The 12,143-nt window shown below is 42.5% G+C and overlaps 1 protein-coding gene across 2 annotated transcripts in view; it reads right to left on the bottom strand.

The window, feature by feature from the left end:
* LOC139530209 (voltage-dependent calcium channel subunit alpha-2/delta-4-like) overlaps positions 1-12,143 on the bottom strand; it is an 81,584-nt gene that overhangs the window by 40,346 nt on the left and 29,095 nt on the right. For both annotated transcript variants that reach the window (XM_071326406.1, XM_071326407.1), the window contains exon 15: positions 173-259. In XM_071326406.1, the coding sequence (XP_071182507.1) occupies positions 173-259 (87 nt within the window). The remainder of the gene's footprint in view (positions 1-172; positions 260-12,143) is intronic.

A 12,143-nucleotide genomic window follows, 5' to 3' on the forward strand; every position in this document is an offset into this window, starting at 1 on the left:
TTTTAAACCGGCCCCCAAATCGCTAAGCCCGCCCCTGTACATGTGTATTCTGTGTTTCCTTCCTGTTTTATACCCAGCCTCACTCATTTGTTGTTTATTATTGTAAAGCATCTTTGGGTTTTAGAAAAGCGCTATAGAAGATCTATGTATTATTATTACTGCTAATACTCACTGTCTCATCTATGTCCTCCCACTCCACCTCGGCCAGGTCCACACTGTTGTAGTTGGGCTTGGGTTTCAGCTTCTTACCATCTTTATACTGCGGGACAGGAGAGGAGAAGATGAGGAAGACAATATGGGGGAAAAGATCAAGAAGAGGACAGATCGAACCTCAGCTGTCTGTATGTGTGTGTGTGTGTGTGTGTTCTGTAAGATGAGAGGATCACTTAGGCCAAATGTGTTTAATGGGCATCTCTGTGACATGGTATCCTGAATCCAAAGGCTCCATGTCAACTACCGGCTCCAAATGAAACAAGTAGGCGTGTTATTGACCACTTAACCTTGCCACCCAGAATCACATCTCATTGTTGCCTGGGAGGGACAAGCTGAAGCTGTCAAATAAGAAAGGCTTGTTTTCCATTACCTGTTGCAAAACGATTTGCTACACAGTAAGGGCTCTATTCAATCCGCATCGCGGAAGTTCAGCTTTGCAGCGTGATTGAAATTTAAAAGGCAATGTTCTTGCTTTAGTGGAGACTACATTCACGGTAAACGCTCCATATGTCAGCTCAAACGGAAACTACCTTTACATTTCTATCGTGGAATCTGTTAAAGCTGAGCAGAGACCTAAATCAAGGATAGTTGAAATCAGTGTTAAATTAATTAGGGTGATACGCTCCCTGGTGTTGATAACTGGAGTTCATTGGGATGCAGTACTTTTAACTCCATGTAGAGTAACCAGAGACAGGGAGTTGCATCTATGGAGTTAACCAAAGATGTGGGAGGGGCCTCATTGTCATATTTCTCAGCATGCTCTGTTGCAGGTTGATTTGAACCTGCTGGATACCTCCTGCAATTTGGCTTCCAACAGAGATTGGATATCACATTTGCAAACCACCAGAAATATTAAGAAATATTGAAGTAAGGCTTTACACCCTTACAACTCAAATGAAGTAAAGAAATGTACTCTGCTGTAGTTGATTGTTAATTCAAAACAACACAGAAAATAGTCAAATGGAAGGGAGTTGACTTTTCCACATTTTGTTACGTTACAGACTTATTTTAAAATAGATTCAATAGTTTTTTTCCTTCATCACTTTACACACAATACCCCATAATGAAACTGAAATACCTTATTCACTTAAGTATTCAGACCCTATGAGACTCGAAATTGAGCTCAGGTGCATCCTGTTTCCACTGATCATCCTTGAGACGTTTTAACAACTTGATTGGAGTCCACATGTGATAAATTCAATTGATTGGACATGATTTGGAAAGGCATACACCTGTCTATAAAAGGTTCCACAGTTGACAGTGCATGTCCGAGCAAAAACCATGCCATGAGGTCAAAGGAATTGTCCGTAGAGCTCCGAGACAGGATTGTGTCGAGGAACAGATCTGTGGAAGGGTGCCATAAAAATTTTACAGCATTGAAGGTCCCCAAGAACACAGTGGCCTCCATCAATCTTAAATGGAAGAAGTTTGGAGCCACCAAGACTCTTCCTAGAGCTGGCCACACGGCCAAGCTGAGCAATCAGGGAGAAGGACCTTGGTCAGGGAGGTGACCAAAAACCTGATGGTCACTCTGACAGAGGTCAAGAGTTCCTCTGTGGAGATGAGAGAAACTTCCAGAAGGACAACCATCTCTGCAGCACTCCACCAATCAGCCCTTTAGGGTAGAGTGGTCAGACAGAAGCCACTCCTCAGTAAAAGGCACATGACAGCCCCCATGAGAAACAAGATTCTCTGTTCTGATGAAACCAAGTTTAACTCTTTGGCCTGAACGCGAAGCGTCACATCTGGAGGAAACCTGGCACCATACCTACGTGAAGCATGGAGGTGGCAGCATCATACTGTGGGAATGTTTTTCAGCGGCAGGGACAGAGATCACGATCAAGGGTGAGATGCATGGAGCAAAGTACAGAGATATCTTTGATGAAAACCTCCTCCAGAGCACGCAGGACCTGACTGGGGTGAAGGTTCACCTTCTAACAGGAGAACGACCCTATTTACACAGCGGAGACAATGCAAATAGCTGCGCAGTGACGCTCCCCTTCCAACCTGACAGAGCTTGAGAGTATCTGCATTGAAGAATGGGAGAAACTCCCCAAATATACAGTGGGGAGAACAAGTATTTGATACACTGCCGATTTTGCAAGTTTTCCTACTTACAAAGCATGTAGAGGTCTGGAATTTTTATCATAGGTACACTTCAACTGTGAGAGACGGAATCTAAAACAAAAATCCAGAAAATCACATTGTATGATTTTTAAGTAAATAATTTGCATTTTATTGCATGACATAAGTATTTGATACATCAGAAAAGCAGAACTTAATATTTGGTACAGAAACCTTTGTGTGCAATTACAGAGATCATACGTTTCCTGTAGTTCTTGACCAGGTTTGCACACACTGCAGCAGGGATTTTGGCCCACTCCTCCATACAGACCTTCTCCAGATCCTTCAGGTTTCGGGGCTGTCGCTGGGCAATACGGACTTTCAGCTCCCTCCAAAGATTTTCTATTGGGTTCAGGTCTGGAGACTGGCTAGGCCACTCCAGGACCTTGAGATGCTTCTTACGGAGCCACTCCTTAGTTGCCCTGGCTGTGTGTTTCGGGTCGTTGTCATGCTGGAAGAACCAGCCACGACCCATCTTCAATGCTCTTACTGAAGGAAGGAGGTTGTTGGCCAAGATCTCGCGATACATGGCCCCATCCATCCTCCCCTCAATACGGTGCAGTCGTCCTGTCCCCTTTGCAGAAAAGCATCCCCAAAGAATGATGTTTCCACCTCCATGCTTCACGGTTGGGATGGTGTTCTTGGGGTTGTACTCATCCTTCTTCTTCCTCCAAACACGGCGAGTGGAGTTTAGACCAAAAAGCTCTATTTTTGTCTCATCAGACCACATGACCTTCTCCCATTCCTCCTCTGGATCATCCAGATGGTCATTGGCAAACTTCAGACGGGCCTGGACATGCGCTGGCTTGAGCAGGGGGACCTTGCGTGCGCTGCAGGATTTTAATCCATGACGGCATGGTGTGTTACTAATGGTTTTCTTTGAGACTGTGGTCCCAGCTCTCTTCAGGTCATTGACCAGGTCCTGCCGTGTAGTTCTGGGCTGATCCCTCACCTTCCTCATGATCATTGATGCCCCACGAGGTGAGATCTTGCATGGAGCCCCAGACCGAGGGTGATTGACCGTCATCTTGAACTTCTTCCATTTTCTAATAATTGCGCCAACAGTTGTTGCCTTCTCACCAAGCTGCTTGCCTATTGTCCTGTAGCCCATCCCAGCCTTGTGCAGGTCTACAATTGTATCCCTGATGTCCTTACACAGCTCTCTGGTCTTGGCCATTGTGGAGAGGTTGGAGTCTGTTTGATTGAGTGTGTGGACAGGTGTCTTTTATACAGGTAACGAGTTCAAACAGGTGCAGTTAATACAGGTAATGAGTGAAGAACAGGAGGGCTTCTTAAAGAAAAACTAACAGGTCTGTGAGAGCCGGAATTCTTACTGGTTGGTAGGTGATCAAATACTTATGTCATGCAATAAAATGCAAATTAATTACTTAAAAATCATACAATGTGATTTTCTGGATTTTTGTTTTAGATTCCGTCTCTCACAGTTGAAGTGTACCTATGATAAAAAATTACAGACCTCTACATGCTTTGTAAGTAGGAAAACCTGCAAAATCGGCAGTGTATCAAATACTTGTTCTCCCCACTGTAGATGTGCCAAGCTTGTAGTGTCATACCTAAGAAGACTCGAGGCTGTAATCGCTGCCAAAGGTGCTTCAACAAAGTACTGAGTAAGGGTCTGAATACTTACGTAAATGTGATATTTCATTTTTTTTTAATAAATTTGCAAACATTTCTAAAAACCTGTTTTTATGGGGTATTCTGTGTAAAATAATGTAATACATTTTAGAATAAGGCTGTGATGTAACAAAATGTGTAAATGTCAAGGGGTCTGAATACTTCCCGAATTAACTGTATGTAACTTTTTGGGCGACCTGACCAAGTTCACATGTGTTTTATAGATCTGTCCTTCTCATTGAAAGCAAGTATAAGAAGCGGTATACATGTTCTGTGTGAGCTATTTCTATGCTTCCCGTTCTTAAGTTTAGTTTTGTGTCTTTTACTTTTCGGTTTGGTACACCAGCTTTAAACAGCTGAAAATACAATATTTTTGTGATGAAAAATATATTTCACAGCGGTTTAGATGGTAGAATGAGTCTCTATACTATACTTGCTTGTTTTGTCACATAAAATGAAATTAAGAAAACTATTAGAATTTTAGCACTCAGGAAATGGTGGAGAGATTTCTGCATAGTGCGTCTTTAAATTTGACTCCATAAGAGTTGAATGAACTTTTGCGATTGTACTGTGTGTGGTGTGCAATAATGAATACGACCCTGCACTGTGATGCTCTAGATGTTGAGCATGATGCTGTCACAAGACACTTTTTAACCATGTAATGGAATTATTCATGTTCTGATCAACAACCAATCAGTGATTCTTTACAAAATCTGCGACTTGAACACAGAGGGCTCTATTTTAACAAACCTAACACAAAGGTACATCTTAGCACTGGCAGTAGCACTATAGGCCTGGGGGTGTCAGAAATATTTTTGCTCTTTTCACAGAGGGAATTATGAGCTCAATACCTGGCGGTGGCGCGAAAGGGCTGGGTTTTGATGAAAACATTTATTGGAGGTGTGACGAGGGTTTGGCCACTCACTGACCAATCAATGCGTTTCATGGCTTAATACTGCATGTTGTTGTCTCAAGTTCTGTAGGTTATTGACGGTATTTTCGTTGTCATCAACTCCAATTCAGCTGGGGGCAGGGAATATTCTCATTGAGTCTATTATACTACAGTTTATTATACTACGGTTTATTAAATAGCATAGGCTACAGTAACGAGTAATAACAATATATAAATATAAAATACATCCAGTGTTTGCTCAATATGTTTGGAGTGTTGACAGTCAACATAGTTGAAATTGGCTTCAACGAGCATAGGCATATCTAAGCATTGCACTGCTCCTCAAATAAAAAAGACTAGGTTCCCATAAATTGTATTGTATGTGCGAGGAACGTTCTCAATAAGCAAGAAATATCCTAGGCCTACCGTTGATATGGCGTTATATGACTGAATAATTGAAATATGTTTGGTGGAGCGCATCTTTGTAAACTGACAAGAGGCGCTCTTTGGAAATGGGGATGGATACAAGCCAAATGGAGTATGCACTGCAGGTAGGCCTATGTGAATTGTGAATAATGCAAAAGCATGACGGCAAAAGCCTAATTTAGAAACCTTTTATGGATAGGCTCCTTTGCTAATGCATGGCCAGGACAAGAAATACACCCGACGCATTGCTGTTGAAACAGCTTTCATTATAATAGGGTAAGGGTAGCCTACTGAAGGCTTGTTTTTCGATCAGATGAAAGGGGAAACAAGCAATTGTTACAGGAAAATAACTTAAATGTTTCTAAATAGGGTCACAACGCTCAGCTCATCTCTCGATCCATGATCAGCATATGGACATGTAGCCTACATGAGTGGTTTTATGTACATCCAAAATAATAACAGGAGCTGGCTTAAATAATGTAAGCCTTCAGATAAAAAGGGGCAGTCCGCTCACATTTTCGATGCTCCCAAACGTCTAACACAGCTTTGTAGATTGAGATTTATTTGAAAGCGACCCTTTATCGATAGACTTGACTACTTGGCGAATGCATTGGGCAGGACAAAAGCAGGAGGGGAGGCTATGCTTGGTTTTGAATCAATTGAAACTAATTGGAGAAAAACATAATTTTTTATGTTTCTAAATACAAGCTTAATGGGTACAAAAAGCACATCTCTATTGTTCCATGCACATATGGGCAGTGTGTATCATGTATGGATAGGCTGTGCTTCCTCTGTCAAAATCCGTGCCATAACCAGTCATGTAACCGCTAAGACCGGGTATTGGTTGGTCTAGAATATCCCCACCAGCACAGCCTGACATTGGCACTTTGGTGGATGTTTTATAACGACACACATCAGATATTCCCACTCCTCCCACCTCAGCGCAAGAGAGCTCCTACAAGACAGGTCAATTACCAATCCTGGCACAAGTGATCGAAAATAGCCGAGCGCCAGAGGAAATTGCCAAGGAGCGTGCGTTTGACACTTGCGCTGGCTTAACGCCAGCTGAAAATAAAGCCCCGAGATTGTCGTGAGGTTAAACTGTTTGGGCGGTTCGAGCAGGTCCATTGACAATGATGATTGATGGAGCTGGGAAGAGCATAGACTGATCTGGGACCAGGCTAAGCTGAACATGCCTTTCCTTTGACCAGACATGGATTGATAAGAATTGTGGTTGAATGTGTTTTAGTTCATCAATCACTGTTGAATGACCTCCCACCAATGGGCTGCATACACGGAGTACGTCGTAGAAGATACATCTGCTGAGTCCGAGGACTGCAGACACTTGGCACTTTCCCTCCAAGATCTAAGGACTACTGTACTACTGCAACTGATCAGTCAGTCCTACACCATGGCTTCAACAACGCTCAACAGTACCGCATACTCTTTCTACAACTTTTTTTCTGGCACATCGTTGAAGGGAAAACCTTTTTCTTTCTGATGCTTTTCATTCTATTTCTCCTCACTCGGGCGATAAACAGCTACCTACTCATTGGATTGATGAGACTTAAAGAGTGCTTCTGGCAGCCGTCTGGCAGCCGTCTGTTGGCTTTATTACAGCATTATTACAGCATTCCCTGTGTTGTACGCTCTTCTGTTCCAACGTACCATGATCTTTGGGGGTCCCAGCTCGTAACAGTGGATCTGGGCCGATTCCGGCTGAGAGTCGGGGGGCACTCGGCTGAGAGTCAGACTCGGCCGACATCATGTGGCCCGAGTCTGGGCCGCCTTTGTCAGTATTACTTATGGCGAGGATGCGGGGATTGAGTTCGGGACGATTCCGGTGAAAGTTATCTGGCCCAAATGTATTACTTGGGGCTCGGGCCAATTGGGGCTACTCTCTGGCAAATGATTACATGGGCTGTTTTATATAATTAACATTTCATTATTTATTGATCAAAAAATACAATTAACATTTAAATTTCCTGTGTAGTATTTAAGTATTTTGATACGTTGTGCAAGGCAATTGATAAGCATTTAAAACTTTCTGGATGGAGCCTCCCGAGAGGCTTAGCGGTCTAAGACACTGCATCGCAGTGCAAACTGCGTTGTTACATATGCTCCCGGCCGCACCCGCCCAGGAGACCCATGAGGCGATGCACAATTGGCCCAGCGTCGTCCGAGTTAGGGGAGGGTTTGGCCGGCCGGGATGTCCTTGTCCCATCGCGCTGTAGCAACTCCTGTAGCGGGCCAGGCCCATGCACGCTGACACGGTCAACAGGTGTATTGTGCTTCCTTTGACACAATTTTTTTTTTTGTGGATGGGTATAATTTGTATGTATAAAATGTATAATAATATATAAAATTACTAAATCGGGTAAATATGTATACATTTATTTAAATTTGCATCTGGCCACTTCTGGGGGGATTCTGGTAAAATGCCGGCAAAGTCGACTGAATTCCAGTAGACGGAAATGGCGCGATGCACTTGGGACGATTCTGGGCAGTCATTCATTTTGATTCTGGTCCATGGTCCAAAATTCCTCTTGACTGTTGTGCAGGTCTGATCCAGAAACTACAGAAACTGCAGACTGTGTTTGTCTATTGTTGTGAACTAGATGAAGATCAGATCAAATTTTATGACCAATTTATGCAGACATCCAGGTATTTCCAAAGGGTTCACATAATTTTTTTTGCCACTGTTGTAGCCATATCTAGGAAAACTAAAGTTCCAAAGGCTGGGCCTAATATGGTGTATAAGTGGTGTGTAATGAGAAGCAACCAGATGCTGCACTTGACACGTTTATGAAATTGCTTATACCAGTTACTAATAAGCATGCACCCATTAAGAAAATTACTGTAAACTGTTAAATCCCCAATGATTGATGAGGAAATTGAAAAATTGTATGGCTGAGAGGGATGAGGCAAAAGGAATGACAAATAAGTCTGGCTGCATAACCGATTGGCAAACGTACTGCAAATTGAGAAATCATGTGACTAAACTGAATATAAAGAAGAACAAACTATACTATGAAACAAAGATAGATTCATTGAAGAATGATAGTAAAAAGCTTTGGAGAACCTTAAATGAAATTTTGGGCAAAAAGGCAAACTCAGCTCCACCATTCATTAAATCAGATGGCTCATTCATCACAAAACCCACTGATATTGCCAATTACTTTAATGATTGTTCATTGGCAAGATTAGCAGACTTAGGCATGACATGACAGCAACAAACATTGGCACTACACATCCAAGTATAACTGATCAAATTATGAAAGACAAGCAGTTTAATTTTGAATTCCGTAAAGTGAGTGTGGAAGAAGTGAAAAAACTATTGTTGTCTATCAACAATGACAAGCCACCGGGGTCTGACAACTTGGATGGAAAATTACTGAGAATAATAGAGGACGATATGGCCAATCCTATTTTCCATATCTTCAATCTAAGCCTACTAGAAAGTGTGTCCCCTCAGGCCTGGAGGGAAGCAAAAGTAATTCCGCTACCCAAGAATAGTAAAGCTCCCTTTACTGGCTCAAATAGCCAACCAATCAACCTGTTACCAACCCTTAGTAAACTTTTGGAAAAAAATGTGTTTGACCAGATACAATGCTATTTTACTGTAAACAAATTGACAACAGACATTCAGCACACTTATAGGGCAGGACATTCAACAAGCACAGCACTTGCCCAAATGACTGATGATTGGCTGAGATAAATTGATGATAACAAGATTGTGGGAGCTGTTTTGTTAGACTTCAGTGTGGCTTTTGACATTATCAATCATAGTCTGCTAATGGAAAAATGTATGTGTTATGTCTTTACACCCCGTGCTATATTGTGGATAAAGAGTTTCCTGTCTAAAAAAATACAGAAGGTGTTCTTTAATGGAATGCTCTCCAACATAATCCAGGTAGAATCAGGAATTCCCCAGGGCAGTTTAGGCCCCTTACTTTTTTCAATCTTTACTAATGACATGCCACTGGCCTTCAGTAAAGCTAGTGTGGCTATGTATGTGGATGACTCAACACTATACACATCAGCTACTACAGCGAGTGAAATCACTGCAACACTCAACAAAGAGCTGCAGTTAGTTTCAGAATGGGTGGCAAGGAATAAGTTAGTCCTAAATATTTCAAAACTAAAAGCACTAAAAGCATTGTATCTGGAACAAATCATTCACTAAACCATAAACCTGAACTAAACCTTGTAATAAATCATGTGGAAATTGAGCAAGTTGAGGTGACTAAACTGCTTGGAGTAACCCTGGATTGTGAACTGTCATGGTCAAAACATGTTGATACAACAGTAGCTAAGATGGAGAGAAGTCTGTCCATAATAGACTGATTCTCTGCCTTTTTAACAACAATATTAACAAGGCAGGTCCTACAGGCTCTAGTTTTGTCGCACCTGGACTACTGTTCAGTCGTGTGGTCAGGTGCCACAAAGAAGGACCTCGGAAAATTACAATTGGCTTTGAACAGGGCAGCATGGCTGTCCCTTAAATGTACACGGAGAACTAAGAATAATATGCATGTAAATCTCTCCTGGCTGAAAGTGGAGGGGAGATTGACTTCATAATTACTTGTTTTTGTAAGAAGTGTTGACATGCTGAATTCACCAAGGTTCCTCTTAAGGATCGGACCCTTTTATTCAATTTTCGTCTAAAATGACATACTCAAATCTAACTGCCTATTCATATTGTTGATATCATTTGAATGGAAACACTTTGAAGTTTGTGAAAATGTGAAATTACCGTAGGAGAATATAAAAGATAAAACAAAGAAAATACATGTGTTTATTTAACATTTTTGTTCCATCGTCTTTGAAAGCCCAACATGTAATATTCCAGGTTTGGCGCACATTTAGATTTTGGCCACTAGATGGCAGCAGTGTATGTGCAAAGTTATAGACTGTTTCAATGAACCATTGCATTTCTGTTCAAAATGTTGTATCAAGACTGCCCAAATGTGCCTAATTGGTTTATTAATACATTTTCAAGTTCATAACTGTGCACTCTCCTCAAACAATAGCATGGTATTCTTTCACTATAGTAGCCTACTGTAAATTGGACAGTGCAGTTCGATTAACAAGAATTTAAGCTTTCTGCCCATAGCAGATGTCTATGTCCTGGGAAATGTTCTTGTTACTTACAACCTCATGCTAATCACATTAGCCTACGTTAGCTCAACCGTCCCGTGGGGGGGACACCGATCCTGTAGAGGTTTTAATGTTGCTGGACCCCAGGAAGAGCAGCAGCTAATGGGAATCCTTAATAAATACAAATACAGTTCTGGGCGTATGTACAATGAGGCACGCAAGGCTGTTGTGGCCCTCCAACTGAACAACTCCGTGCTTGTTGCACCGGAGCCTTCTACCTTTGCATGTTTTCACTGCAGCTGGTGCCAGTAATCTACCGTGTATCCTGTGTACTACTACAAGAGCAAACTGTGTCATTTCCCTTGTCTCAGCAAGGGAGTATCCTGCATGTCACAATGATGGTGTTGCTCATGGTGGCACTTTTCATCAACTTTACTGTCAATATGATCTGTAACCAAGAGTTCTGTGTAAAACAATGGAGACAGGTGGAGAGAGAGTGTTCAGGAGGAGGATGAGGAGGGTTTAGGAGTTACATCTTATACACTTACAGTGGGGAGAACAAGTATTTGATACACTGCCGATTTTGCAGGTTTTCCTACTTACAAAGCATGTAGAGGTCTGTCATTTTTATCATAGGTACACTTCAACTGTGAGAGACGGAATCTAAAACAAAAATCCAGAAAATCACATTGTATGATTTTTAAGTAATTAATTTGCATTTTATTGCATGACATAAGTATTTGATCACCTACCAACCAGTAAGAATTCCGGCTCTCACAGACCTGTTAGTTTTTCTTTAAGAAGCCCTCCTGTTCTCCACTCATTACCTGTATTAACTGCACCTGTTTGAACTCGTTACCTGTATAAAAGACACCTGTCCACACACTCAATCAAACAGACTCCAACCTCTCCACAATGGCCAAGACCAGAGAGCTGTGTAAGGACATCAGGGATAAATTGTAGACCTGTACAAGGCTGGGATGGGCTACAGGACAATAGCCAAGCAGCTTGGTGAGAAGGCAACAACTGTTGGCACAATTATTAGAAAATGGAAGAAGTTCAAGATGACGGTCAATCACCCTCGGTCTGGGGCTCCATGCAAGATCTCACCTCGTGGGGCATCAATGATCATGAGGAATGTGAGGGATCAGCCCAGAACTACACGGCAGGACCTGGTCAATGACCTGAAGAGAGCTGGGACCACAGTCTCAAAGAAAACCATTAGTAACACACTACGCCGTCATGGATTAAAATCCTGCAGCGCACGCAAGGTCCCCCTGCTCAAGCCAGCGCATGTCCAGGCCCGTCTGAAGTTTGCCAATGACCATCTGGATGATCCAGAGGAGGAATGGGAGAAGGTCATGTGGTCTGATGAGACAAAAATAGAGCTTTTTGGTCTAAACTCCACTCGCCGTGTTTGGAGGAATAGAAGGATGAGTACAACCCCAAGAACACCATCCCAACCGTGAAGCATGGAGGTGGAAACATCATTCTTTGGGGATGCTTTTCTGCAAAGGGGACAGGACGACTGCACCGTATTGAGGGGAGGATGGATGGGGCCATGTATCGCGAGATCTTGACCAACAACCTCCTTCCCTCAGTAAGAGCATTGAAGATGGGTCGTGGCTGGGTCTTCCAGCATGACAACGACCCGAAACACACAGCCAGGGCAACTAAGGAGTGGCTCCGTAAGAAGCATCTCAAGGTCCTGGAGTGGCCTAGCCAGTCTCCAGACCTGAACCCAATAGAAAAT

This window comes from Salvelinus alpinus, chromosome 9 (assembly GCF_045679555.1).
Source record: "Salvelinus alpinus chromosome 9, SLU_Salpinus.1, whole genome shotgun sequence".
Taxonomy (NCBI): Eukaryota; Metazoa; Chordata; class Actinopteri; order Salmoniformes; family Salmonidae; genus Salvelinus; species Salvelinus alpinus.